This window comes from Danio rerio, chromosome 8 (assembly GCF_049306965.1).
Source record: "Danio rerio strain Tuebingen ecotype United States chromosome 8, GRCz12tu, whole genome shotgun sequence".
NCBI lineage: Eukaryota > Metazoa > Chordata > Actinopteri > Cypriniformes > Danionidae > Danio > Danio rerio.
Window position 1 is genome coordinate 60117679 of NC_133183.1, and position 25930 is coordinate 60143608.

General features: G+C 38.9%; 2 protein-coding genes across 5 annotated transcripts in view; one reads left to right on the plus strand and one right to left on the minus strand.

Annotated features, from left to right (window-relative positions):
- The window catches only part of rhobtb2a (Rho related BTB domain containing 2a), a 290373-nt gene that overhangs the window by 99093 nt on the left and 165350 nt on the right, over window positions 1–25930 (plus strand). The window lies entirely within an intron of this gene.
- On the minus strand, window positions 382–24253 carry stc1 (stanniocalcin 1). Its single transcript, NM_001045457.1, is given in 4 exon segments — window positions 382–720; window positions 3053–3264; window positions 5496–5638; window positions 23982–24253. Coding segments are annotated over 4 exon segments (753 nt in total). The 5' UTR covers window positions 24097–24253; the 3' UTR covers window positions 382–437.

Genomic DNA, 25930 nt, shown 5'->3' on the forward strand with positions numbered 1-25930 from the left:
TTTATATACACATACATTTTCTTTGCTGTAATCTCTGTAAGATATATTTCATATACAAATGGCTATTTGTTTTTTGTTTTTTTGTTTTAAATATATTTATCTTTCATATCTAGAGATATTTTCAAGGAAATAAGCCTATCTAAGAGCTCTCTACATTATGGCCTCTGATTGGATTCCTCCATGACCTTCAGTCTGGAAATCAGGCCGATTTCTTCCCCTGATAATTCATTCAATTCGTTGTATATGACATGATAACAAGAATTTGACATTCGAGATGTTTTCGCACTGGTGCATGCCTTTTTTTTTTCCAGTTGAGAAGGAATGTGTCCCTGTATAGCTTGAGAAAATAAACCACTGTTTTCTTTTGCTTTTTTTTTTTTCTTTCAATTTGCGCTTATGTATGTGTGCTTGATGGCAAAGTTCGAACTGCTCTGAAATTAAGAGCTGTCACCGATGCTTCGTTTCTTGCCAAAGAGATTGGAGGCATCTCTGTTGCGTAGATTTGGCTGGTTCTTGTATCCGTTGGGACTGACGGACCACCGCCACCCACCACGAGTCTCCATTCCGGTAGGTACCGCAGCAGACGGACACGGCTTGTTCTGCAGTAGCTGGAAGAGAATGGTGATCTCGGGCCCTAATCGGGTCAGCAGATTTGCCCTCACCAGGTCCACCGTCTCATCGTCACACTCCATCAAACTCTGCAGTAGTTTCCCATAAAACCTGCGGCGAGACAGAGAAGACTCACACTGAGCTGGTGTGTCCACAAATTAGTGCATTGAGGCTGCAGAGAATGCTGCAAATGCTTAGTGAATTCAATGCAAAAACTCTGATTAACCACTTAAACTCTGCGGACCAGGTACCGGGTCTGTGACGTCATCGACTTTCGCTTTCAGATTTAAAGGGCTCGTAAGGGGTGTCGTTTGAAAGTGTAGAATCTATATTTTATGCACATATGCATCACTTTCGTTTTTATTCTACTGTATAAAAGTTATTTACACTTAAATACACAGTATTTTGGATACCTGAGCTGGGTATTTTACATTGGTTCATTTTCATATTTTTTTATATGACACATGTACAAGTTATAGCTCAAATGAAAGCTCTTGCCGGTGCTCATACAGTTCTAGCTTTATTTTTACTAAATTATATTCATATGCCAAACAGTTGTTAAATGAATTGTGGTGTTTCCATGGCGCAGAAATTTAAAAAATACATTCATGATCAATAAGCAGCCCCAGATAGCACAGACAGCTGTCATCTCTTACTTTATGCTGTGCGCTTCAGGGCCATTTCTCCTCTGTTTTTGAGGTGATGTGCATAAGTAATCCTTTTATATGTCTGACGTGCTCCAAACACAGTGAATTATGTTTGATCAAACAAAAGAATAGTGAAATATGTAAACAAGGATTGGTCTCTGTGGCTTGTTTAGCATCTCTCATCAGTTGGAATGCAATAACTTTTGGACAGATTATGGTAGAGACATTTTTCTTTTTTAATATGATTACAGACATGTGCAGGAACCACCAAAATTAATTACAGCACGCTAGACCACACAGAACCTAAAAGGTACACTTTCAAATTTGAGTTTATAAAAATAAAAAATACAAAAAGTGCCTCTTTTATTAGATGTTTATTATATTACAGACGACATATACAGTTATTTTAAACACTTTCAATAGTGTTTTATGAAAATTCAAAGGGTTTTCTTTAAAATTATACCAAATTTTTGCATTTACACCTCTGCATGTGGATTTGGGAAGCTTTTAAATGTGGGAAGGCAAAATCCAGGCGTAAATCCCCAAATAGCAGCAGAGTTTAAGTGGTTAAATTGATATAGATACCCCTGACAAATCTCTCATTTAGATTCATATTTTCTATTAGAAGATTTACAATATTATATTCATGCATATATATATATATTAGATTAGTCACTATAGAAGCCAAATCAGGAGCTTTTCTATTAAAATAACTTATGATGATGGTTCAAAATTTAGGGAAAAATTAAAAAAAAAAAAGGAGCCAAAATTCCAGAGAAACAAACAATTTATAAAATTTTGTTGCTCCTTTTTCCTTTCCAATATTTCACATGAATTTACATGTATTACCTTTCCATTTCTAAAGATGTTCGGTGACTGCAATATTATTTTAATAAATATGTCTGTTTAATTAATCTGTTTTGTTCAAATGCGGCAAAATATACTAGCTGCGTCCCAAATGGCACACTATACACTATGCACTCATGCACTATGTACTTATGCACTTACACACTCAACAGGGTAGTATATGTATGTAGTGTCGTTCTAAATGGCACACTAATGTTTTTTTACTAAGCGGAAATTCAAACAACAACACGAAATATGTTGAATATGTATGTAAACAACACGAAGCACATGTTGAATAACTTTATTTATTTTGGATTGTGAAAGCAAAATTCTCCTATGAGAGTGATTACAGCGCCTCCTGATGGTGAATGCGGCAATACTCACGGCAGGTATTTGATAAATCTGTCGTTTATTTCAATGATTTGGCAACCGTCAAACGTCATCAGGGAAACGGTTTGAATTTCCGCTTAGTAAAAAAACATTAGTGTGCCTTTTGGGACACCACTACATACATATACTACCCTGTTGAGTGTGTAAGTGCATAAGTACATAGTGCATAAGTGCATAGTGTATAGTGTGCCATTTGGGACGCAGCTATAGTCCTCATGTTGCTTTTGTTCCTGATAGTGATGGAAGCTTTTTAGTTAGAATTTATCAATTCATTTTGATCAATTCATTTCCATTCATCGAATGATTGTTCCAGCCCTAATCAAAACATAACCCTCATACGATTGAGCACATGGCAGGACACAAATGAGGAACAGCAACTTGACTAGACTACAAAATAAAAGACATGACGTCCACAAACACATGCTAGAAAATTTCTGTATGCAAGCACAGTACTCAAAAGCACATTTAGTATTTCTTTTCCATAAACAAATCCACCTACTACTTTAAACCTAGTGCACTGACGGTTTGCTAAAAACTGTAATATGTTTATTCAGGTTTACCTGTTGGGAAAGTGGCTTGGCAGCTTAGCCACCTCTGCAATGGCTTCTGGGTTTGATTTGGCCACTGTGCAAATGTCCAACTTGCTGTAACACTCCTCCTGAACTTCTGAAATCATCCTCTGAAAGGTGGAGCACCGTCTCACTGTCAGAAAGATCTTGGAAGTGATGCCATTGGCGATACACTTCAAGCTTTCTTTCACAAAAGCCTTGCCCTGTAAAATCAACAGAAAACTCCATATAGTTCAGACTTGCTTGAATTGCTTTTAATTCGTTTGTTCAAACCAATTCTTTTTTTAAAAGCGTCTCTCTCCCCAATATTTGGTTTACATCCATGCAAGGACTAAATCCCTTCACTTTTTTCATATTTTCCATGGTTTCTTTTCACACCCTACTCTGCTCAGATTAGTCAGATTACTCAGACTTTCACGTTTAGCCTACTGCTAACAGTGAGTGTCAGAAATCAAACTGAAATTTAGCAATTTTTTGACTAATTGATATAGACTTGAACACAGGGCCGGATTGGCTAATCGGGTGGACCGGAAAATTTCCTGGTGGGCAGGTCAACACAATCTCACGGCAATTCGTAACTTTTTCATTTAGTGGCTAATTCGTATGAATTCGTACGATCTAATTCGTACAATTTAGTACGATTTGCTTATCCCCCAATGACGGTTTGGGTTAGGGGTGGGGTCAGGTGCCACGCCTCCTTTTTAAAATCGTACCATTTCGTACGACTGAACTCATACGAATTCGTACGAATTAGCCACTAAACTGGCAAAACGTAAAATACTTACGTTTTCTCGTGAGATCAGGCTGGGCCGGTCCGTATTTTGGCCGCGAGGGCCGTTGTTTCTAGCTGCTTGCACTCTCAGCAGTGGCACTTTTTGTTTTTTATTTATTTATTTATTTATTTGACCATAGCCTCACTCTTTTTATTCATTATTTTGCCGCAGCTCCGCTCTTCTTATTTATTGTTTTGCAGCCCCATAAGCAAAATGCAGCCTGCAGGGTAATGATGATGTAACTATCATTCCGGCCACACAAGCTTATCAGCGCTATTGTGGTCCAGTGGTCAGCAAGTTACGTTACAACGCCGTCGATCCGTGTTCGATCCTCACCAGAGTAATTTTTTTTTTTTTTCATTTTTATTGTCAAGACATATAAAACTATAAGGTTTTTGAACATTTGAAGTTCTAAAGCAGCTGTTTTCATGAAAAAGACATGACAGTGTCATAAGAAAATGAATTGGTAATGACATTATTTTAATATAGTCAGTCGTGAACTGAGGTGGGCCGGTCTAAGGCTTGAGACTCCTGGGCTGAAAAGGAGTCCCATTCCGGCCCTGCTTTTTACTGGACTCTCTCACTTTTTGGAAAAGTGCCAGAAGGTCAATTTAGATGATTCATCTGTTGAACTGCATCCCAATTATCACAAATACTGCAGAAGACCTTTTGGAACTCGCACGGACCCAAGATTCTTACAGAAATCAGTCAAGTTTGGTGAAGGAAAAATCATGGTTTGGGGTTACATTCAGCATTGGGGCGTGTGATAGATCTGCAGAGTGGACGACAACATCAACAGCCTGAGGTATCAAGACATTTGTGCTGCCCATTACATTACAAAACACAGGAGAGGGCAAATTCTCCAGCGGGATAGCGCTCCTCATACTTCAGCCTCCACATCAAAGTTCCTGAAAGCAAAGGAGGACAAGGTGCTCCAGGATTGGCCAGCCCAGTCACCAGAAATGAACATTATTGAGCATGTCTGTGGTAAGATGAAGGAGGAGGCATTGAAGATGAATCCAAATAATCTTGATGAACTCTGGGAGTCCTGCAGGAATTCCAGATGACTTTATTAATCAGTGATTTGAGTCATTGCAGAGATGTATGGATGCAGTCCTCCAAGCTCATGGGAGTCAGACACAATATTCATTCTGTCTCCACTGCAGCAGGACTTTATATTCTATACTGGACATTATTTCTGTTAAATGTAAAGACTTTTGTCTAAAGTCAGACTTTAATGTCCTAATGAAATCATTAAAAATCAAGGCATGATCATATTGTATTTTGGTCAAACAAGCGTCATCTAGAGGCCTTAGCCTTTCATATAAGCCACATCTGATATCAAATGATCAACTAGAAGTCAAGTTATTATTTGTTGTTGTTTTGTCAGGTAGTGTAGTCAAGAGCACCAGTCAATTACGACTGCAGTTAAGAATCAATCTATAAAAAAACTGAACAGAACAACCCGTTCACAGCTACAGTCCAATCTCAGTGGAATTGAGCATTCAACATTCATTTGACGGGATTCATCCAATCCCGCTGTTTCTTAGGTTCTTCCTGTCTGCTGAATAGGCGCCTTTTGAATAGGATATTGTGTGTCCATTGGTGAACTGATATATCTCTATTGTACTTGGACGTCAACTGTATACAAATGTACATACCTGAGTGTCAAATTTAGCAGCACTGTAGAGAAAGGACTTGCAGATGTCGTGCATGCCATCTGTGTCACACGTTGAGTTTTCGAGACAGGCAAAGGCACCGCAGCCCACTTGGAGCGCACTGTTTAAGCACCGCGCCACATCCGCTGCAGAAAAAGAAAATCACAGTTAGATATTACAAGAACATTTCAAGAACCTGATAGCATTCTAGAACACATTTCTCTTCATTGTGTTGTATTGTCAGTAGAGGTTGACATTTTTTCAGGAGTCCCAAAGGTCACAGGAATCCCACGGGAATCCCAAGGGATGGGAAATAAAATCACTACTTATCACGTGACTGGGAAAAAAGTGTTAGTGAAACATGGCAAGATCAGGAATTATACTTCTTTACTCTTGCATCCCAGAGCCATTTATATGGAAGTTGATATTTAGCTGCACCATGTTGATGTTAATATCTAATTTAACCCAATACTCCGGGAGGACCAGGACATACACACTCATACACTACGGACAATATTCATTCATTCATTTTCTTGTCGGCTTAGTCCCTTTATTAATTTTGGGTCGCCATAGCGAAATGAACCGCCAACTTATCCAGCTAGTTTTTAGGCAGCGGATGCCCTTCCAGCCGCAACCCATCTCTGGGAAACATCCACACATACACACACACTCATACACTACGGACAATTTAGCCTACCCAATTCACCTGTACCGCATGTCTTCGACCGAGCGACCTTCTTGCTGTGAGGCTAACGTGCTACGCACTACGCCACTGCGTCGCCCTATGGACAATATAGTTTACTCAATTCGCCTAAAGCACATGTGTTTGGACTGTGGGGGAAACCGGAGCACCCTGAGGAAACCCACACCAACACAATGAGAACATGCAAACTCCGCACAAAAATGCCAACTGACCCAGCCGGGACTCAAACCAGTGACCTTCTTGCTGTGAGGCGACAGCGCTACCTAATCGTACCTACCACTTGATATACCCAACCCTAAATCTACCTGTCCCAAACCTAAGCACCCCCTGCCCTCCCTGGTCTTCACTTCTGGGTGGGCTCCGTCTTTACTTTTGCGGTCGGGCCCATGAATTTTGCGCTACGCCACTGGCTCTGACATGATGCTCTTTGATTGTTGTTGACTTGTTTGCTTTGCAGATCATGTGAATTTGACATTAACAAAATGATGAAATGGTCAGATGTGCACCAACATTAGGCATGTTCAAATCAAGACTGAAAACACATCTGTTTAGCTGTGCCTTTACTGTATGAGCACTGTGCTACGTCCGACAGATTGCACTATTATGTTTTTCGTCTTCTTTTTCATTCTTTTATAACCTATTTTAACACATTTTAATTTGTTTTTATCTGTTTTTAATCATTTTTATTTTCTGCATTTTATGTCCTAAACTTGTCTTTTTTATTCCTGTTTATGTAAAGCACTTTGAATTGCCACTGTGTATGAAATGTGCTATATAAATAAACTTGCCTTGCCTTGCCTTAACAACATCCTAGGGAACCCTAGTGTTAAAATGAATTCACTAAAACGTTGATGTCAATAGTCAAAAGGGCATCAATGTGTGCATGAATAAAGGTCGATTAGCAATTTTGATGTCATGCTTGATGCCAGTTTCTTGTTGTTTTGACATCAACTTGGACATGCATGATCGTTACCAACACAGGCTCATTGTGGATACGTAACCAGGTCTACATTTTTTGGGAGAGCATTAATTTTGTAGCCATAGGTATGTCTGGATGAATTTCGTCTTTGTGCGGTTTATTTATAAACTGATTTCGAGAGGATCACGTGTGTATGATCAACATGGCTGGCACCTCATTAGCACCATAATCTGCCCTACTAGATGATTACGGAAGCCTTATAAATAACCAGAGCTTTTCACTCCAGTTATTTTCATCTTAAACCACCCCCCCCTCCTTCCACCCCTACTTCCCACCCTTTTTCCGATAGGGTCGACACAGTGGCCCAGTGGTTAGCACTGTTGCCTCACAGCAAGAACGCTGCTGGTCCAACCTCCTATTGGGCCGGTTGGCATTTCTGTGCGGGGTTTGTATGTTCTCCCCATGTTCGCGTGGGCTTCCCCCAGGTTCCCCGGTTTCCTCCGACCGTCCAAAAAACTTACACCATAGCCAATCGACTAAACCAAATTATCACCTAAGACAACTTTAGTTTACACTTCTCACACGGCGACAAGCAGGGGAGTTCTCGAGACCTACCTGAGCTTGATCTCCCCTCCCGCCCTTCTAACAGGAGGGAGCCCCGGGCTCGAAAATATTACGAGCTCAGGGCTCTCTCCCAAGACAACATGCCAATTACACATTATTGATCATCAGCTAAAAATGAATGCTACGGTGCGCTATGACGGCGCCAATGGCTTCTGTTAATTTTAGAAATACCAGCTGACCGCTCACCTCTGTACGGACGGCTTTTTCAGTGTTAGCAGTTTGCCCCATAACTTGCCACATACGTTGGCAGACTTGGGACACGGAGCTGAGTTGACCACGACAAATCTGGCGAAGAATGGTTCCAGAAACCAGATATAACAAAAAAATAAAATAAAATAAATAAACAACAGTCTTAAAACGTGGTGAAATCACACACTTGCGACACTTGAGATCGGTTGGGTTTAGGGAAGGGGGTGGGTCAGCCGGTCAGTCTGAGTCAGTCATTCGACAGCGAGCTGGCCTGGTCGGCTGAATGGTATATTACGCCCTCTGGTGGATTTACACAAGACGAGGACACGCGAGAAGAATTCGTGATCATCAAAAAGTACACACAGCGACCTCTGGTGGATTTGCGAAAACAAAAACTACGAGCAGACGTACCCAGGGTTACGTATTTCGCTGTTCCCAGAAATGTAGACCTGGGTATGTATCCGCATGAGCCGGGATTGACCGTTACACACATGATGACAGCCTATTTCAAAAAGAAGTGTCAAGTTAAAACATACAGTAATGTTCATCATTTCCCAGAGATGGGTTGCGGCTAGAAGGGCATCCGCTGCGTAAAAAACTTGCTGGATAAGTAGGCGGTTCATTCCGCTGTGCCGACCCTGGATTAATAAAGGGACTAAGCCGACAAGAAAATGAATGAATGTATGAATGTTCATCATTGTCAGTTCCAAAGCAGTGGACCAATCAGAAGGACTTGAACATTGCAAGCTTTCTGTTCACATTAGCAAGTTGGTGGCAACATAGCATAGCACTCAGAAAGAAAAAACATTCCATGTTTTTAGATGGAAAGACAAAATGTGTGTGAATGTCCCATTAATCTGTGTTCCAGACACAGTCAGAGGTGGGAAATCCAGCAGTGAAATGTCCTACTTTTGACCTCAATGTGTTCCAGTCATTCGCATGTCACAGTCGCAAAACATTTGCACATTCAATGCCATTCAATGACTAACCAATTCAGTATTGTACATGTTTAGCTATGTTTAGTCCTATTCCATGGACAACTTAGGTCGTACGATCTCAGAGAGGAGAGACCTGGAGAAAAGCCATTCAGGGTTGTGGAGGGAACAGTCTTTGGAGACGCTTTGGACTCCTGTTGTGGAGGTATGGCGCAGTTAATGCTGGAACACAATCTCATGGGAAATGATTTAAGCAGAAACACATTGTGCGTAGTAGCAGTGAACTTGTGAAACCATTTAGGCAAGATAATTAATTCCTCACCTCGCTTACAAGTGAACATGGGATCATTTAAAGGGGACACGTTCTCATTATCACCTTCCAGCCCACGGGAGGTTTAAATACCACTCCGTCTGGGGGAACTGTTGAGTTTTATGTGTGACTTGGTGTGAGTTTCCATTCGGTTTTGAAATTGAGCCAAATTTCGGCTTAGGATGACAAATAACAACAAGCTTGGCTAGCCACTTGACACCTTGAGATATATAAAAACTGAGCCAAGCACTGCTCCACTCCACTCCAGTCTCTGCCATCAATTTTATAGGTATTCCAGCCATTTTTCTCTGTTTTTGGAAATGTGACCCAGTGAATGAAGAATGCCCACAGAACGCCTTGTGGAGGTCTTGTGGTAGTCTGGGCGTTCTGCGCCCTGTGTTTGTCCCCGTAGTCCATGACTGACAGAAATTTTTATATATTTAAGACTTTTTAAGACCATTATGAATGAAATTTCAGACATAAACAGGTCTAATCGCTAAGGTTTTTTTTTTTATCATGGCCCAGTTTAGTCATTGAAAGTTTTTCACTTGACCCATCAAACAAAACAAAAAAATTAGCCTCATTTTAAATTATGTGTCAAAAAAAAAAAAAAAAAAAACATTTTTTTCAACATAGATTTTTTTGTTTAAATTACAAGCTAAATATAAATACATTTACATGGACATAGGAAAACTAAGGCCCAATCCCAATTCTATTTTTGTACCCCTACCCCTTACCCTTCCCCCTGGCCCTTACAACCGAGGGTTAAGGGGAAGGGCTTAAAAATTTTCCCCTTAAGAATTGGGACAGCACTGCAGAACCTGCACACGTCATCAAATGTCCTCGCGATTTCTTGCTTCAAATGAGATCAAACGATGGCGACTGCTGGAGTTATTCCAGTTGTGGTATTTTTTGGTTTTTATCTTCAGGGAATCACTGAAGGCATATATTATGTTATCATAATGATCTAATGTGGCAATAAGATCGTAATACTGTGCATTTAACACAGTAGCCATACTCAATGTAAACACACAAAAACAGCACAGAAGACACTGTATAAACCTCATTGACAGCCACTAGACTTTTCTGACAGGGTATTCCAGTGTCATCGAGTGTCAGAAAGGTTTTTTTTAAGTATGACGGTAAAATATGAATGCGGTTATTAATTTATAAAAACATGTTTGCTTGTTGTAAAAATTCGTAATAATGACAAAAAATACTAATTTGTGGATCTCCTTACTTCCGGGTGCAGCTGTTGCTGGGGTTTTCTGGGAATTTTTTCCTACCCCTTGGTTTCAATTCTGGTCCTGAAAAGTCTTCGTTTGAAGGGGTGTATATCCCTTGCTCTTAGCCCTATGCCTTTAAGCTAAAGAGAATTGGGACACCACTACCCCTTCCAGGCACGCGCAAAACGAGGGGTAAGGGGAAGGGGAAGGGATAAGGGTTAGAATTGGGATTGAGCCTAAGACGCATTTAAAATGATTTAAGACCTACAAGACATTCTTTCAGTAAATTTAACACTTTTTAAGGCATAAAATTATTAGTTTAAGGGTGCTTTTACATCTGTAGTTTGCTTCATTTGGTCTAGACCAAGGGCGATAAATAATACATTGTAGCATTTTCTGCCGTCTTTGGGTCGTTTTCATACCACACTGCTGGCTTTGGTCCGAACCAGATGAAAAGAATCAAAATGCAGTCATCTGACAAAATCCACCGGTTTACCACAGGTTTCCAGTGAGTGTTAGATTTAGGGGTAGGACCATATATTAAGCACTTTCTACTGTATAAAATACATTATGCCTGCTAATACATATGCTGTAAACCATGTATGAGTGTGTGCGTCAGAAAGGCTGGTGTTGCTACACACTCACTACTGTATCTAATGGAAAATAGGCTTTGTGTTGGTGTGTCAATGCTCCTGGCAGAAGGCAGACCTCTGAAATAACCAGAAACCGCCCCCCCCCCCCCCCCCCCCCCCCCCCCAAATATTATGTAGTGAATATGTCCATTGTCCATAGTAGCAGGTTAGGGCAAGAGCCCAGATATACATTCTATTAAGGCCAGCGTGCACATCAGTAGAACATTCTGAGTTCGATACAAGTTGAATTCAACCAACAGCACTGGATAATGGCGATTACCACAAAAACATTTCTACTCATCCATGTCTTTGATTTGAAAGCATTGGAAATCCATGTTTATAGTTATTTATACACAAGAATATCACTTCCATAACTGTAGACACAACAAAACCTACACTATATTAAAATGACAGTTGTGGCTACATTCACACTAGTGTTAATAATACAGTTTTAATGCATTAAAGGTTCCAGTGCACGATCATAACACATTATACACTAGTTTATGAGTCGGTCATGATTGCATTTATAATGATTCAAGGCTCTATTTTGACGGTCCATGCGCAGAGCGCAAAACGCAGGGCGCAAACACTTTCAGGGGCGTGTCAGAATGCATTTTTGCTAATTTAAGGACGGGAAAATCTGCTTTGCGCCGTGGTGCATGGTCTAAAAGGGTGGAGTTTATTTTCTTAATGAGTTATAGGTGTGTTTTGAGAATAAACCAATTAGAGTCTCATCTCCCATTCCCTTTAAGAGCCATCTGCGTCGCGCCAAGACCGCATTCGCTATTTACAGGACGTAAAGTAAGTCTAAGTGGAAAAACTGAGCATTTCACTAGCAAACAGTTAACAATTTTTTTTTTGTTTTTTTTACAGAACACTGTATAACAGCATCTACTGCGTGAGAATGAGAGATATTGGATCTACTTTCACTTTCGCTCTTGGATAGGGAAACCTTTACGCACAGACATCAATTAGTCTATAAATAATTAATTGCATTTATTAAGCACAAATATTCATTTCAAAACTATTTCTAAATTCAGTTCTAATTTCCAGCAAACGAATAATTGAACAATAATAACAAAATGTGCTCAAAAACCTGAATTATATCCTAAAACACATGCTGTGCCCCATATGGTCTAAAACCTGACAGGTGGGCAAATCTAAGCTTGTTTTTAATAAAACAAATATAAATATGAATATAATAAATAATACTGCTAATAATAATAACATTATACAAAAGCAAATTGTTATGAATGAACTGAAAAAGCCTCCCGAGATGAAGAAGACATAAAAGCAGTGATTTTTCATATTTATGTAGGCTAGAAAATAATATGTTTTGTAATATTTTAATCCTTTATATTTATATCCTATATATATCCTTAATATAAAATTTTTCATGTGTAAAGATATTTGCCTATTGCTCTCTTGTGCGTATTAAGCAGTGTGTAAGCGAGGCGCAACTCTGCGCTAAAGTTTAGACCGGGTTAGTTTTGGTCTTATGAAAAATCTATTTTAGTTTCTCAAAATAGCAACGCGCCAGCAGTGCGCCTTAGAACGTCTTCCTTTTTACACCAGAACGCCTATGGGCGCTCATATGAGCGCTAATGCATTTGCTATTTAAACAGCGTAGCGCAACACCTCAAAACGACTCTTGCACCAAGCTGAAACTAGCAAAAGGCTATTGCGCCGCGCCTTGCGCAACACTGCGCCGGGTATATGATATTGCCCTCAGTCTGCAATGTTGTTAGGTTATAGATGCAAGGACTCATTAATAGTAAGAATTTGCTGTCAAAAAAGTCAATACTGAGTAACGAAAACCAGCAAACAGGCTAAAATCAACAAAAAAGCTGTCTAGTGTGTGTTTAATAACAGGATTCCTCTCCAAATGTCTCAACAATATCAATAACCAGATCTCAATGTGAGCTCCAACATCTTTCATCAAGTGCTTCCAAAACGAAACAATCTGTGCTGCGAGATCCATTTTGCAGTATATTGCTCGTTTTAATTTCCATGTACAGTCCTCGAAAGGAATTTAAGGAGAATCGTCCAAAACAAAGTTGATACTTTCAGTAGATGACAACTGAGAGCTCTATTTAGTCTCCTGAGCTATGAAAAAGTCATGACAATGATAAACATCTTGGTTTTAATAGCAAATGCAAATGTTCCTACACTTGCTGTTAAGCCTCAGGCCAAATGATGATGAAATGCTTCCATGACTGAACGCTCTTATCAGTGTTTTTTGTGTTAACTTTTTCACTTGTAAACGCACAAGTCGATATTGTTTTGGGTCACACTTTATTTTGATGGTCTGCTCCGTTTACACTAATGCGTTTTAGTTTGAAATAGCATAAGTTTTGTTACGGTTACGCCATCCATCCACACTACGCCGGAGTTTTCGAGCGCCGAAAATGGAGCGTTTTAGAAACGCTGGAGAGGCCGTTTTCATTCTAAAACGCTGCTGCTCCGTCTCAGTGTGGATGAGGGAAAACGGAGACATCTGAAAACAGAGACGGGGCTGCTGAGATTCGCTACCTGATTGTGGCTTTTGTGTCATTGCGTATCCTTCCCTTATTCATCAAGCCCCTATCACATGACTATAACACATGGCTTTAACGCTACCGGAAGACAGCAGACCAGCCTTTACTGTAAACAACAGTCAATGGAAACAGAAATGGGAGCGTTGTTTGCACTATTGTCTGTTTTAGGCACCATTGTGCAGTTAATCATTTGTTACGTTTAGTAACAACTCGACCTCGTCGTCTGTCCACAAAAATACCTCTCTTGCTTTCTTTGCCATCGCGTTCATTGTTCAACCGGCGTTTGTTGACTAACAATAACCAAATGCCGAGTGTGACACAACGCGCATGCCCAGAGTGCGCGATTGGTCACGTGATATACATTTTTGGTGGCGTAGTGTGGACGGAGATATGTTTAGAAACGCTAGGTGAAACGCTAGTGTGGACGTGGATCGTTTTTGATCCAAGACGCCGTTTTAAAACTAAAACGCACTAGTGTAAGTGGGGCCTAAGTTAAATTGCATCTGCATGCCGACTAATTCTCATTAGATTATAAGTAGACTGTTAGGTTAGGGTTCGAGGTGGGGTTGACATGTACTTGCAACGTTTCTTATATTCAGTTAAATGTCTGTTAAAGGAGCAGTATTAACAGAAATTAAGCAGACAGTCTACTAATACTCAAATGGACCATCAAACTAAAGTGTTACCTTGTTCATAAGACCTTTACACATATCATCAATGTCAATAAGATGTTATGTATGCTTATAACCACTGTCAATAAATCATTTTTGTCATTCGCTCAGTTATGGTAACAACATAACGTTACCAAGACAACATACAATCACCGGCCACTTTATTAGGTACACCTTACGAGTATTAAGTTGGATCCCTTTTTGCCTTCAGAACTGCCTTAATCCTTCGTGGAATGCGTGCGAATTGTAGCCTCCATTTCCTGTTCTTAGCTGACAAGAGCGCCACCCGATGTGGTCTACTGCTGCTGTAGCTCATCTGCCTCAAGGTTAGACTTGTTGTAAGTTTAGATATGCTCTTCTGCAAACTGTCTGGCCATTCTCCACTGACATCTGGCATCAGCAAGGTGTTTTCTGTAGCTTCAGCGGTTTCTGAAATACTCAGACCAGCTCGTCTGGCACCACGTCACTTAAATCCCCTTTCTTCCCCATTCTGATGCTCGGTTTGAACTGCAGCAGATCGTCCTGACCATGTCTACATGCATAAATGCATTGAGTTGCTGCCATGTGATTGGCTGATCAGAAATTTGCATTAACATACAGTTAGACAGGTGTACCTAATAAAGTGTAACTTGTCATAAATCTGTCATAAACATGATTGTCATAAATCCATTATAAATATGTCATGAATTTTATAACAGCATCATACTTTTTTTAACCTCAACTACAAACTGAATTTGTCAGCACAACATTTTAATGCAACCCAGTCTCATTCTGAAAACATAGTCCAGCGGACGTTTCTGGAGACGGCGAAATACGTCCCAGGAGGTACGTATTTGTGCAGTTTTTGTTTTCGCTAATCCGCAAGAGGCCGCTGTGTGCGCTTTTTCGTATCTCGAACGTCTCTGGTGAGTGCCGTTCGCGCCCGCGCTGTTCTGGCGACAACCCACCAGAGGCCGCTGTCTGACTGACCGAATGATTGACTGCGCGACCGGCCAATCGGCTGACCCACCCTCCTCCTTCCCTAAGCTCAACCAGTTTTACCAATTGACCTGGCCGCCCACTCACTTCCCCAAACCCGAGCAACAATTAAGAAAAGCCGTCTAGAAAAAGAAAAGCCCTTGTCTGGTTTTTTTCATCACGTTTTCGGATTTCACCACGTTCTTACCCTGTTATGAACTCGTTTACTTTATTTTTTGGATTCTGTTTTTGTCTTGCCTGATTTCTGGAACCGCTCTTCCCCGGCCTCGAACCCGCTCGCGGTGGTCAACTCCTCCTCTCTGCATCTAAAGTCCACCGACGCACACGATGAGCTGACTAGAAAAACTGACCGCAGCGGGAAAGCCCTCCACACGGAGGTAAGCGGTCAGCCGGCAAGCACGAAAGGGAACGGCGTCACACCGCCCCGTAGCATTCGCTTAAAAAATCAAATGCAGCCATACATACCTTCCGGGACGTATTTCGCGGTCTCCAGAAACGTCCACGGGACTACGTTTTCAGAATGAGCTTGGGTTGTTTTAATGTTGACATTTTAATGACAAATACAGTTTGTTCCACTGAAAACACAGTTCTAATGACAATCATGTTTATGATTAAGATAAAGACCGGTTGTGATATATTTATTTGTCATGTTGTCAAAACAGTCAATATCATCTTTCCATTTAAAATGACATATCTGAGCAAATGACACCTAATAACAGTTGTCATAAACATGCATATTCCCATTCAAAGGCTTTTTAATTGTAAAAATGCCATGACCGTCTTATAAACACCCCTTCAAGTAAAGTATTTTTAGCTAAACTGCATGACAAAGCCAAATCACACTGTGACATTTGGGAAAAAAAAAAGGGAAATTACAGATTTTGCTGGTGTTATGGGAAATGTGTATCGCCAGGGCTTTTTTTGTGTGCATCATTGGACACCCCATAGACATCATCAGTAACTTTACAGGAGAAATAGAAATGAATCGGGCCACACAGTTAAGGGGCTGTCCCTTCACTTATACAGCACACGGCTGAGAAGAGACATGAAATATGGGCTTTATATTGAGTTTGAAGCTTTCATAGAGCACTTATTGTACTGCAGTGGGAAAACAGGCGTGATGATTAGACATATTGTGACTAATGAAACTTGAACACGACTTGGCCGACTCACCCTAATAATTCTGAGGGAACCGTGATGGGCTCTGACAGGTCGGGACTCATCTGAGATCCGAGAAAACGCATCAATAGACAATGCACAGTCTTGTGTTTGCTGTGAAAAAACTGTAAAACCTCAAGCGGGTACGTTATCAGAGCCCCTACGTACGCTTCTCGACAGGTGATATTACACTTTTCCACGCAGACTAATAGGATGAATTGTCGGAATGAATAATTCATTTCTACACTTGCATAGCTACCTGTTCAGATTTCAGCTTGTGGAGTGCGTGACCCTGAGTTGAACTTGTGGCCCTTGTGTTTCACATGCCTGACTCAGCAAGACTTGGAGAAGACTGCCTTAATGTGTGAAGTAAAGTTCGTTTAATTAAAATAGCATTTTTAAAAAATGATTTCTAGATCCCATTCATGGTTTTAAAAAGCACCTATTATTCATTTAAAAGGATCATATTTTGATTCTAGGGTCTCTAACAACAGGCTAATATGCAAGTTCTAAAAACACGCTTGCTGTCTTATTATATGCATTTATTTTTACTTAATTATCCCAGCGACTCCCATATGATTCGTTCAGCGATTCAAGTTTCCAAACCCCTCCTTAGCGTAAAGCTAATCTGCGCTGATTGGACCGATTACAGCCTGTTGCGATTTGTTGACAGCGAGATGGAGCCCAGCAAGGCATATCAACAACATTGAAGTAGTCGGAGTGCATAGTGTATGTGTGAGCATACCTGCCAACATCCCTGTTTTTCCCAGGATCTGCAATGTTTACACTTCTCATTTTAATATCAACTGGGATGGTATTAAAAAAATTGGCCATACTGTACTCAACCCCCCCCCAAAAAACTATACATGTACATGAATTATCTAATCTCAATAATACTCACTCACTCACTTATTGGCTTATTCCCTTCTAGTCACAGTTTTCTGTTAACAAAATCACTACAATTCAGCAACGTTTACATCTATCTCGTGGATATTCCTTGTCGATTTAATAATTGGTGATGTCATTGTAACGCAGAAGTGTCTGCTTTTGTATTTGGTGTTGATTTGTTTTGCTTAGCTTAATATTTGCTGATCTATTCCTTCACTTCTGCTATTCATACGTTGACTCGTGCTGAATTCATACCACTTATTCTGCAAATTGGGGTCACCATCGTCTTTCTATGAGGAAATTCTGTAGAAGCGCAGCCCATGCGTGTCTCCTCATCAGTTAATATCGCTGTATAATTACACAACAATTATCCATTTTGGGTGGTACAGTGGCTCAGGGTTAGCACTTTTGCCTCACAGCATGAAGGTCGCTATAGTTTGAGCCTTGGCTGAGTCAGTTGGCATTTCTCTGTGGAGTTTGTATGTTCTCCCTGTGCTACGGTTTCCCCCACAGGCCAAACATGTGCACTATCGGTGAATTGGGTGAACTAACGTGGCCATAGTATGAGTACATATGTGAATGTGAGAGTGTATGGGTGTTTCCCAGCACTGGGTTGCGGCATCCACTGCATAAAACATATGCTGGAATAGTTGGGGGCTTATTCTGCTAAGGAAAATTTTTTTTTTTAGCTAAAAAGAGGAGAAATTACTCAGCCTATGACTTGGCAGGCAAGGCAGTGGCGCAGTAGGTAGTGCTGCCGCCTCACAGCAAGAAGGTCGCTGGTTCGAACCTCGGCTCAGTTGGCGTTTCTGTATGGAGTTTGCATGTTCTCCCTGCCTTCGCGTGGGTTTCCTCCGGGTGCTCCGGTTTCCCCCACCGTCCAAAGACATGCGGTACAGGTGAATTGCGTAGGCTAAATTGTCCTTAGTGTATGAGTGTGAGTGTGGATGTTTCCCAGAGATGGGTTGCGGCTGGAAGGGCATCCGCTGCGTAAAAACTTGCTGGATAAGTTGGCGGTTCATTCCGCTGTGGCGACCCCGGATTAATAAAGGGACTATGCCGACAAGAAAATGAATGAATGAATGACTTGGCGCTCAGTGGGACATATGTTTTGCCTGCCATGGGGGTGTTCTCCAAATGGTTTGATTAAATGCATTGAACCACCAGAATCAATAAAACATTAACTACATTTATTAATGACAGATGAAAGGTTTGTGACATCAGAAATCTAATTTTGTCATTCATTCATTCATTTTCATTTAGCTTAGTCCTTTATTTATCAGGACGTGCCACAGTGGAATGAATCAACAACTATTCCGGCACGTGTTTTACGTAGTGGATGCCCTTCCAGCTGCAACCCAGTACTGGGAAACACCCCCACACATCCACATTCATACACACACTCATACACTACAGCCAATTTTGGATTTCCAATCCACCTATATCGCATGGGGGAAACCGGAGCAACCGGAGGAAACCCACGCCAACACAAGGAGAACATGCAAACTCCACATAGAAACGCCAACTGGTCCGGGACTCAAACCAGCAACCTTCTTGCTACGAGGCGACTGTGCTAACTACTGAGCCTTGTGCCACCCTAATTTTGTCGTATATAAGGTTAAAATATCTAACAAGTTTCACAGCGTCAAACATCCTCATTATAAATGCATTTTTTTTCCAGTCTTGATTATTCACAGTCAGGTTCAGGGCCAGACAAAATTTTTTTTTTTATATTTCTGCACAGAATTTTGTAAAAAATCTGCAGATTTATGTGGAATAATTTTTGGCTGTATCGTAATTTAAAAACGTTATGAAATAAATTAACAAATAATAAATTTTTTTAAGATTTATTTGATGTTTACAATGCAAATTAAATCAGATCTGCTTATTTGGTAAACAAAGCAAGTCTCTCATATCTTATATCTACTAAAAGACAGAAAATATCACTTCACAAACTGTATTGTCAATAATTCATATGAACATTTTACAATAGTATTACTGAAATTAATTAAAAAACAGAATACGTATACATTTACACACATTTACACAAGTAAATAAATAGACTCAATGATCTGCGTGTGCTGATTTCATGTGGGCCTTGTCATGACTGACAAGCCTTAAGGACACGCCTCCATAAATCAGAGCTTTTTCAGGAGTGAGCCAAAATGATGTATGTGACTTTTTGTGTGTGTGTACTTCTAAAAAAATGCATCATCAGACCCCACATAATACAACGACGCCTTTAATGGCCTGAAACGTGTAAACAAAAGTTTCTATGTGTTCAGTTTTGTGAAGTATAAACTGTTCGTTTTGCTCTTTTGGAATTATCGGTGCACCACTGTCTCTTTGTTACAAAGCACTGAGTCAGTGTATCTCCCTGGCAACTAAGTACAACAGGAAGTTATGCAAATACCAAGTGGAGTTTGACAAAGGTTTTCACGTCCCGATCAGAGTCAGAACGGAACTGAGTGTCCCACACCACACACACAGATCCACTCGGACAAGCGTTTTTTTTTTTTTTTCTCTCTCTGCAGCATATTAATTACTGACTTCATTTCAAGACAAAGGGAGAACCTTTTGTTACACTGACACCAGATCTTCAGCTTCAATATAACAAGCAGCAAGTCGGAACAATTCGTCATCTTTATAGTGTTGGGTCCTTTCTGGTGAACACAATGTCATTTAAAGGCAGCCTTTGTGTTCAAACTTAGTGTAAGTGACCCTCTGGTTCTCTTTTAACACACCTGTCATTTACTAATAGACCTGCAGACCTCGGTTAGCTTGTTCAGGTGTGTGATAGTTCAAGCGTGATAGAATGACCTTACCTGGGAAAGCTTTTTAGGGACTGAATCTACATTCTCAGAAAAAAATAACACGCTGTCACTTAGGTGGCACCATATACTTTCAAAAGGTACATTACATTGGGAAAACCGCAAGTTGTGCTTTAAATGTTTGGCTTGTCAACTGCATGGAATGAAACCTTTTAAACCTGCTAGACATGCGGATGATCCCGTCCCATACAGCTGCCATTGCACGGCTCAAAGACACTTTGTAGTGTGCAATTTAACACAATTGCCTCTAGGACTCGCCAGTGGAAATAAAACAAAGACGCAAAAAACGCACGTACGCCAAACATGATGTTGGCGTGGACCAACGCACATTCTCACGTTCATTTCATCGTTAGTAAATCCAAACGCGAGCGTGAAATATGGCGTACGCAAAATTTTTGCAGCGTTAATACATGAGGCCCCCTGTTGAACTGCTTCCCAAACATCACATATACTGCAGAAGACTGAGGTATCAAGACATTTGTGCTGCCATTACATTACAAACTAAAGGAGAGGGCAAGTTCTTCAGAAAGATAAGCACTCCTTCTTATACCTCAAAAAAAAAAAAAAAAGCAAAGAAGGTCAAGATGGTCCAGGACTGGCCAACCCAGTCACCAAACATGACCATTACTGAGCATGGTTGGGGTAAGAAGAAGGAGGAGGCATTGAAGATAAATCCAAAGAATCTTGATGAACTCTGGGAGTCATGCAAGAACGCTTTCTTTGCCATTCCAGATGACTTTATTAATGCGTGATTTGAGTCATGTCAGAGATGTATGGATGCAGTCCTCCAAGCTCATGATGGAGTCAGACACAATATTCATTCTTTCTCCACTGCAGCATGGCTTTATATTCTATACTGGACATTATTTCTGTTCAGTGACTAGACTTTTGTCTAAGCAAATCAGACCTTACTGCCCTAATTAAATAATTAAAAATCAAGGCATGATCATATTTTATTTGGATAAAATAAGCGTAATCTAGAGGCCTTTGCCTTTCATATAAGCCACTTCTGATACCAAATGATCGACTAGAAGTCAAGTTATTTGTTGTTCCTATAATCTGGATAGTCAACAAGACTTTTGTCAGGAAGTGTAAGTTATTCAAATTAAAATAAATATCTTAAATTAATTAATTAATATAAATAACTAATAACATTAATATATACCAATAAATTTGATTTAGTTCCGGGTTTAAAATATCTAAAATAGTTCTTTAATGCCATTAATATGACATTAGTAAATCTACCCATCTAATTTGATAAACGCACACGGTAACCTAATAACATGGTATCCAGAATTAGCAAACAGTAAACCATACAGTGATTAATAATATGGTGTCTCAACAACAATAAATGTAACCTATATTGAAATTAAAAAAGAAAAAAGACCATAATGAGAATGCACAAGATAACTGATCATTAAAATTGGCAACTGTTGCTAATAAAAACATGAAAACAGAAGCAATGTCACCCACACAAATGCAAAACACCATCCGACTAACACACAAAGCAATCAAATGATCACACAGTCAGGAATGCTAGTGAATAACAGCATGACTGATTACCTGCAGCAAAGCTGTGTTCATATTCTGTGAATTTGAGGATGCTAAAAATAAGTCCATATTTGTCCAAAATAAGTCCATATTAAAGCTACAGCCAGGCTTTTTGTTTCACAAGTGAAAAGAAAACGACCAGTCAAATTAAAGGACTAGAACATCTAAACAAATCTGATGAGGCAGGAACAAGTGGATGGTTTATTTTAAATAGTGTCTCCCGAATCTCACAGGAACATGAAGAAATTAGGTTAGCTTATTCGTTTTTACATATTTAAGTGGGTTAAACATAACACAATTAAGTTGTCCCCTTAAAAATACTAAAGAATTCAGTTTTTTTTCAGCTCAATTTAAACAAATCATCTAAACAACCAGCAAACATACATACATCTTTGAGCGTAATTAGTTGCACCATTAAATAAAAGTTAAATAAAATTGAATGAAAGCTAATAGGCGACTTTAACAGTAACATAGTATTAACCATAATAAAACAGTTCCGAAAGGAGATAAATAAAGCTTTGCATCATCAAGCCAAACAAATACAGTGCTGTTATACAAATTATTGTCACTCTACACTGCAAAAAAAATGCTGAGATCCACACAAATCCTTCATATTGTCCCAACACAAATTGATTAAGTTAACTTAATTGTTTTTTTGTTTTTACAAATTTAAGTAGATTGAACTTAACTTCTTTGCAAAAGAAGCTTTGCATCATCAAGCCAAACAAATGCAGTGCTGTTGTACAAATTATTGTCACTCTACACAGTAAAAAATGCTGAGATCCACACAAATCCTTCATGTTGTCCCAACACAAATTAATTAAGTTAACTTAATTGTTTTCACAAATTTAAGTAGAGTGAACTTAACTTCTTTCCAATAGGAAGATAAATAAAGCTTTGCATTAGCAAGCCTGGAGTGCTGTTATATTAAATATTGTCACTCTACACTGTAAAAAAAAAAGCTAAGTTCTGCACAAATCCTTCATGTTATCCCAACACAAATTGAGTAAGTTAACCTGATTGTTTTTACAAATTTAAGTAGATTAAACTTAACTTCTTTCCGAAAGAAGAAGCTTTGCATTAGCAAGCCAAACAAATGTAGTGCTGTTATACAAAATATTGTCACTCTACACTGTAAAAACTGCTGAGATTCACACAAATCCTTCATGTTGTCCAAACACAAATCGATTAAGTTAACTATAGTTTAGACATTTAAGTGGATTAAACATAGAACTATTAATAAAAATAGTTTAAAGAAGCAGCAAAAAATTATATATTTTTTTGAGTGCAAGTGTTATGTTTGACCAATCAGATGAAGGAACTAGAGTATCAAAAAAATATAAGATTTTTTTAATAAGACTCTTAAATACTACAGATCTGTGCCACAAAGGTCTAAATAACACAGTTTAATTTTAATTGGTGTGTACTGTATTATCTTGACACATTCATATTTTTAAATTCATACTTTTTATGCAAGATAATAACCATTTAGGCGAGTTTAAAAGTACATGCATGCTCATTTAAAAGTATTTTAAACTATTTAAAATAATGCTCCGTTAGTATAACATGAACAAACTAATACAGTAATACAGTTATTATGGTACTTTGTTAAGGTTGCACTCTAAATAAACCCTGCCTTCAGTTTTTAATCTTAATCAAATTGTTCTTATGAATCTATTGAACTTATATAATGTTAAACTGACTTAAAGCAGCTAGCATAACGTATACAATTAAGCTAGAACATGATTAAGTTAGTTTATTACGTTGCAAATTAACTAAAACATACACTGCCATGACTATTAGTTGTAAATTAAGTTAAATAATGTTAACTCAGTGCATAAACTAACGTCGACAAGCACAACTTTGGATATTAATACAGTATTTACTATATGATTAGGCTTAAATTCTTTGCAACATTATTCATACTTAGTTTAAGGTCAGTAACTAATATATTATTATTCTAAAATGCTATCATATTAGCTATTTTAGAAATTGACGGTCTTTTTTAACGCATTTTTTACGCTACGCGCTCAGGTAACTAATTAACGGCTTAACCACCGAATCATTTTCCTCCCCAGTCTAAAAAACTCTTGCTTATGAGGCTGAAAGCTCCGTCGGAGGAGGAACCAGCATTCACATTCATTCATCGCGCTCAATGCATCAAAAGAAGCTCATCATGAGCTATGATGCATGCAGGTCAGAGGATGAACATGATATACTGACTCAGCCTATAGCCGATACATCAGTCACAGAGCAGGTCAATAGATGCGTCGAGATGACAGCGAACCCTCCACCAATGCATGCATCGATACCCCCGGTCGCTTTTCCCTTACTTACAGGGGCTGTTGTGGGAGAAGCGTGCTCTCCTGGGCGAGTAGGATTCGTTCTGATCCAGTTCGTACGCGGAGGCGATGAGCACGGCGAGCAGCAAAAGTCCGGTCCTCGGTGGCATATCTCTCACTGGATGATGCTATTACGAAGGGCAAGAAAAGAGGATTTCCTTAACGCCTTTATGCGCGTTCTTGGCGACTTGGTTGAGGAAATGCGCGCGCGATGTGGGCAGTATCATGAAGGCTCCGTCTGTCCGGCTGATCTCTCCGGCAGTTTCTTCTTGCAGCCGCGTGCATGACAGGTCGCCCTTTATATGTGCCCGAGCATCACGAGCTCGCATCACAGCCCAATCACATCACAGCAGGCGCTCTTAACACTCTGCCTCGGCTCAAACTTTCATTCATTGATCCGTGGCATGTAAATGGGCACCTCATATGGCGTAAAGTTTGCGCTGATCTTTGTAACTTGGGGAAAACGCTCACATCCTGGCAGCGCTGTTGTTATATACAAATACGCTTCAAAGAGATTGTCGCATATTTGCTCTGTAGGGACGTCACGATGATATATGTGCTTTTCCTTAACTTTACACTAGTGAAAATAACGAGGAGTTGCTTGAAAGGAACTAATAAAAAAAAAATAAAAAAAAATAAAAAAACACAATGGGTTCCACATAATTAATTTGAGTTGGAACAACATGAAGGAAATAAGTTCACGCATTAGATTTTTTTTTACGCATTTAAGTGGATTAAACATAAAACAATTAAGTTGTCCCAATAAAAGCATTAGGGATATTGTTATTTCAGCTCATTTTAAATAGGTAGTTCGAACAAAAATGTAGACTATGTATGTACACTGAAAACCCTAATAAGTTGACTGAATTAAATTAATTGAGCAAGCTCATTGCCTTAATTTAATTAAGTAATGGAGTCTCCCAAAACTTGCATATTTAAGTTTGTTTAACTTAGTACTAAGTTTGGCGAACCGAACAATTTAAGTATAGTCTACAAATCCTGCAAGTTAAATAAACTTAAATATGCAAGTGTAGGGAGATTTCATTATCCAATTAAATTGAGGCAATGAGTTTACTCAATTAATTTAGTTCAGTCAACTTATTAGCGTTTTCAGTGTATACACTGCCAAAAAGGTGTATTATTTAGAGTTTTACTCTTGTTTCTATTGAAAATAACTACAAATTCTTTAATCAAGAAGCATTTATAGACTAGTAAACATCTTGTTATAATTATAGAATTAACGACTCAAATTATAGTAAGTTTTTGCTTTAAAGCAAGCTATAATCTGCCAAGATTTGCATTTGAGTAGAGTTTATTTTGCTTACCCCACTGGCAGATTTACATTGTTTCAATTGTTTTAACTTATTTCTAATATATATATATATATATATATATATATATATATATATATATATATATATATATATATATATATATATATATATATATATATATATATATATTTTATTTTTTTTAATGAAAATTTTTTTAATAAAAAAATTAAAAATAAAATGACTAATTGATCATATATATATATATATATATATATATATATATATATATATATATATATATATATATATATATATATTTTTTTTTTTACTTGTCTAGAAAATAGGAAATTTAGATATTTTAAATTAGAAACATAAGAGTAAATAATGCAACTTTATAACATAAAGTCTATTAATGCAACTCACAACCTTTACAAAATTGTTGTAAAATACAAAAAAGTGGCCAAATATCATTTAAAAACACTACTACGCATGCATGTCACTTTAAATGTGTAAACTGGTCCATATTTAATAAGTCTGATCACGCAAGTCCAAATCTCCTGAACAATGAGATCTCGTTTTTCTTTATCTTTATGTTTCATCCAGTAATCCTATTTCAGCTGTCTGCAAAAGCGTCCCCCGTCTGATCACCAGGACTGCGTTTTAGTCAAAT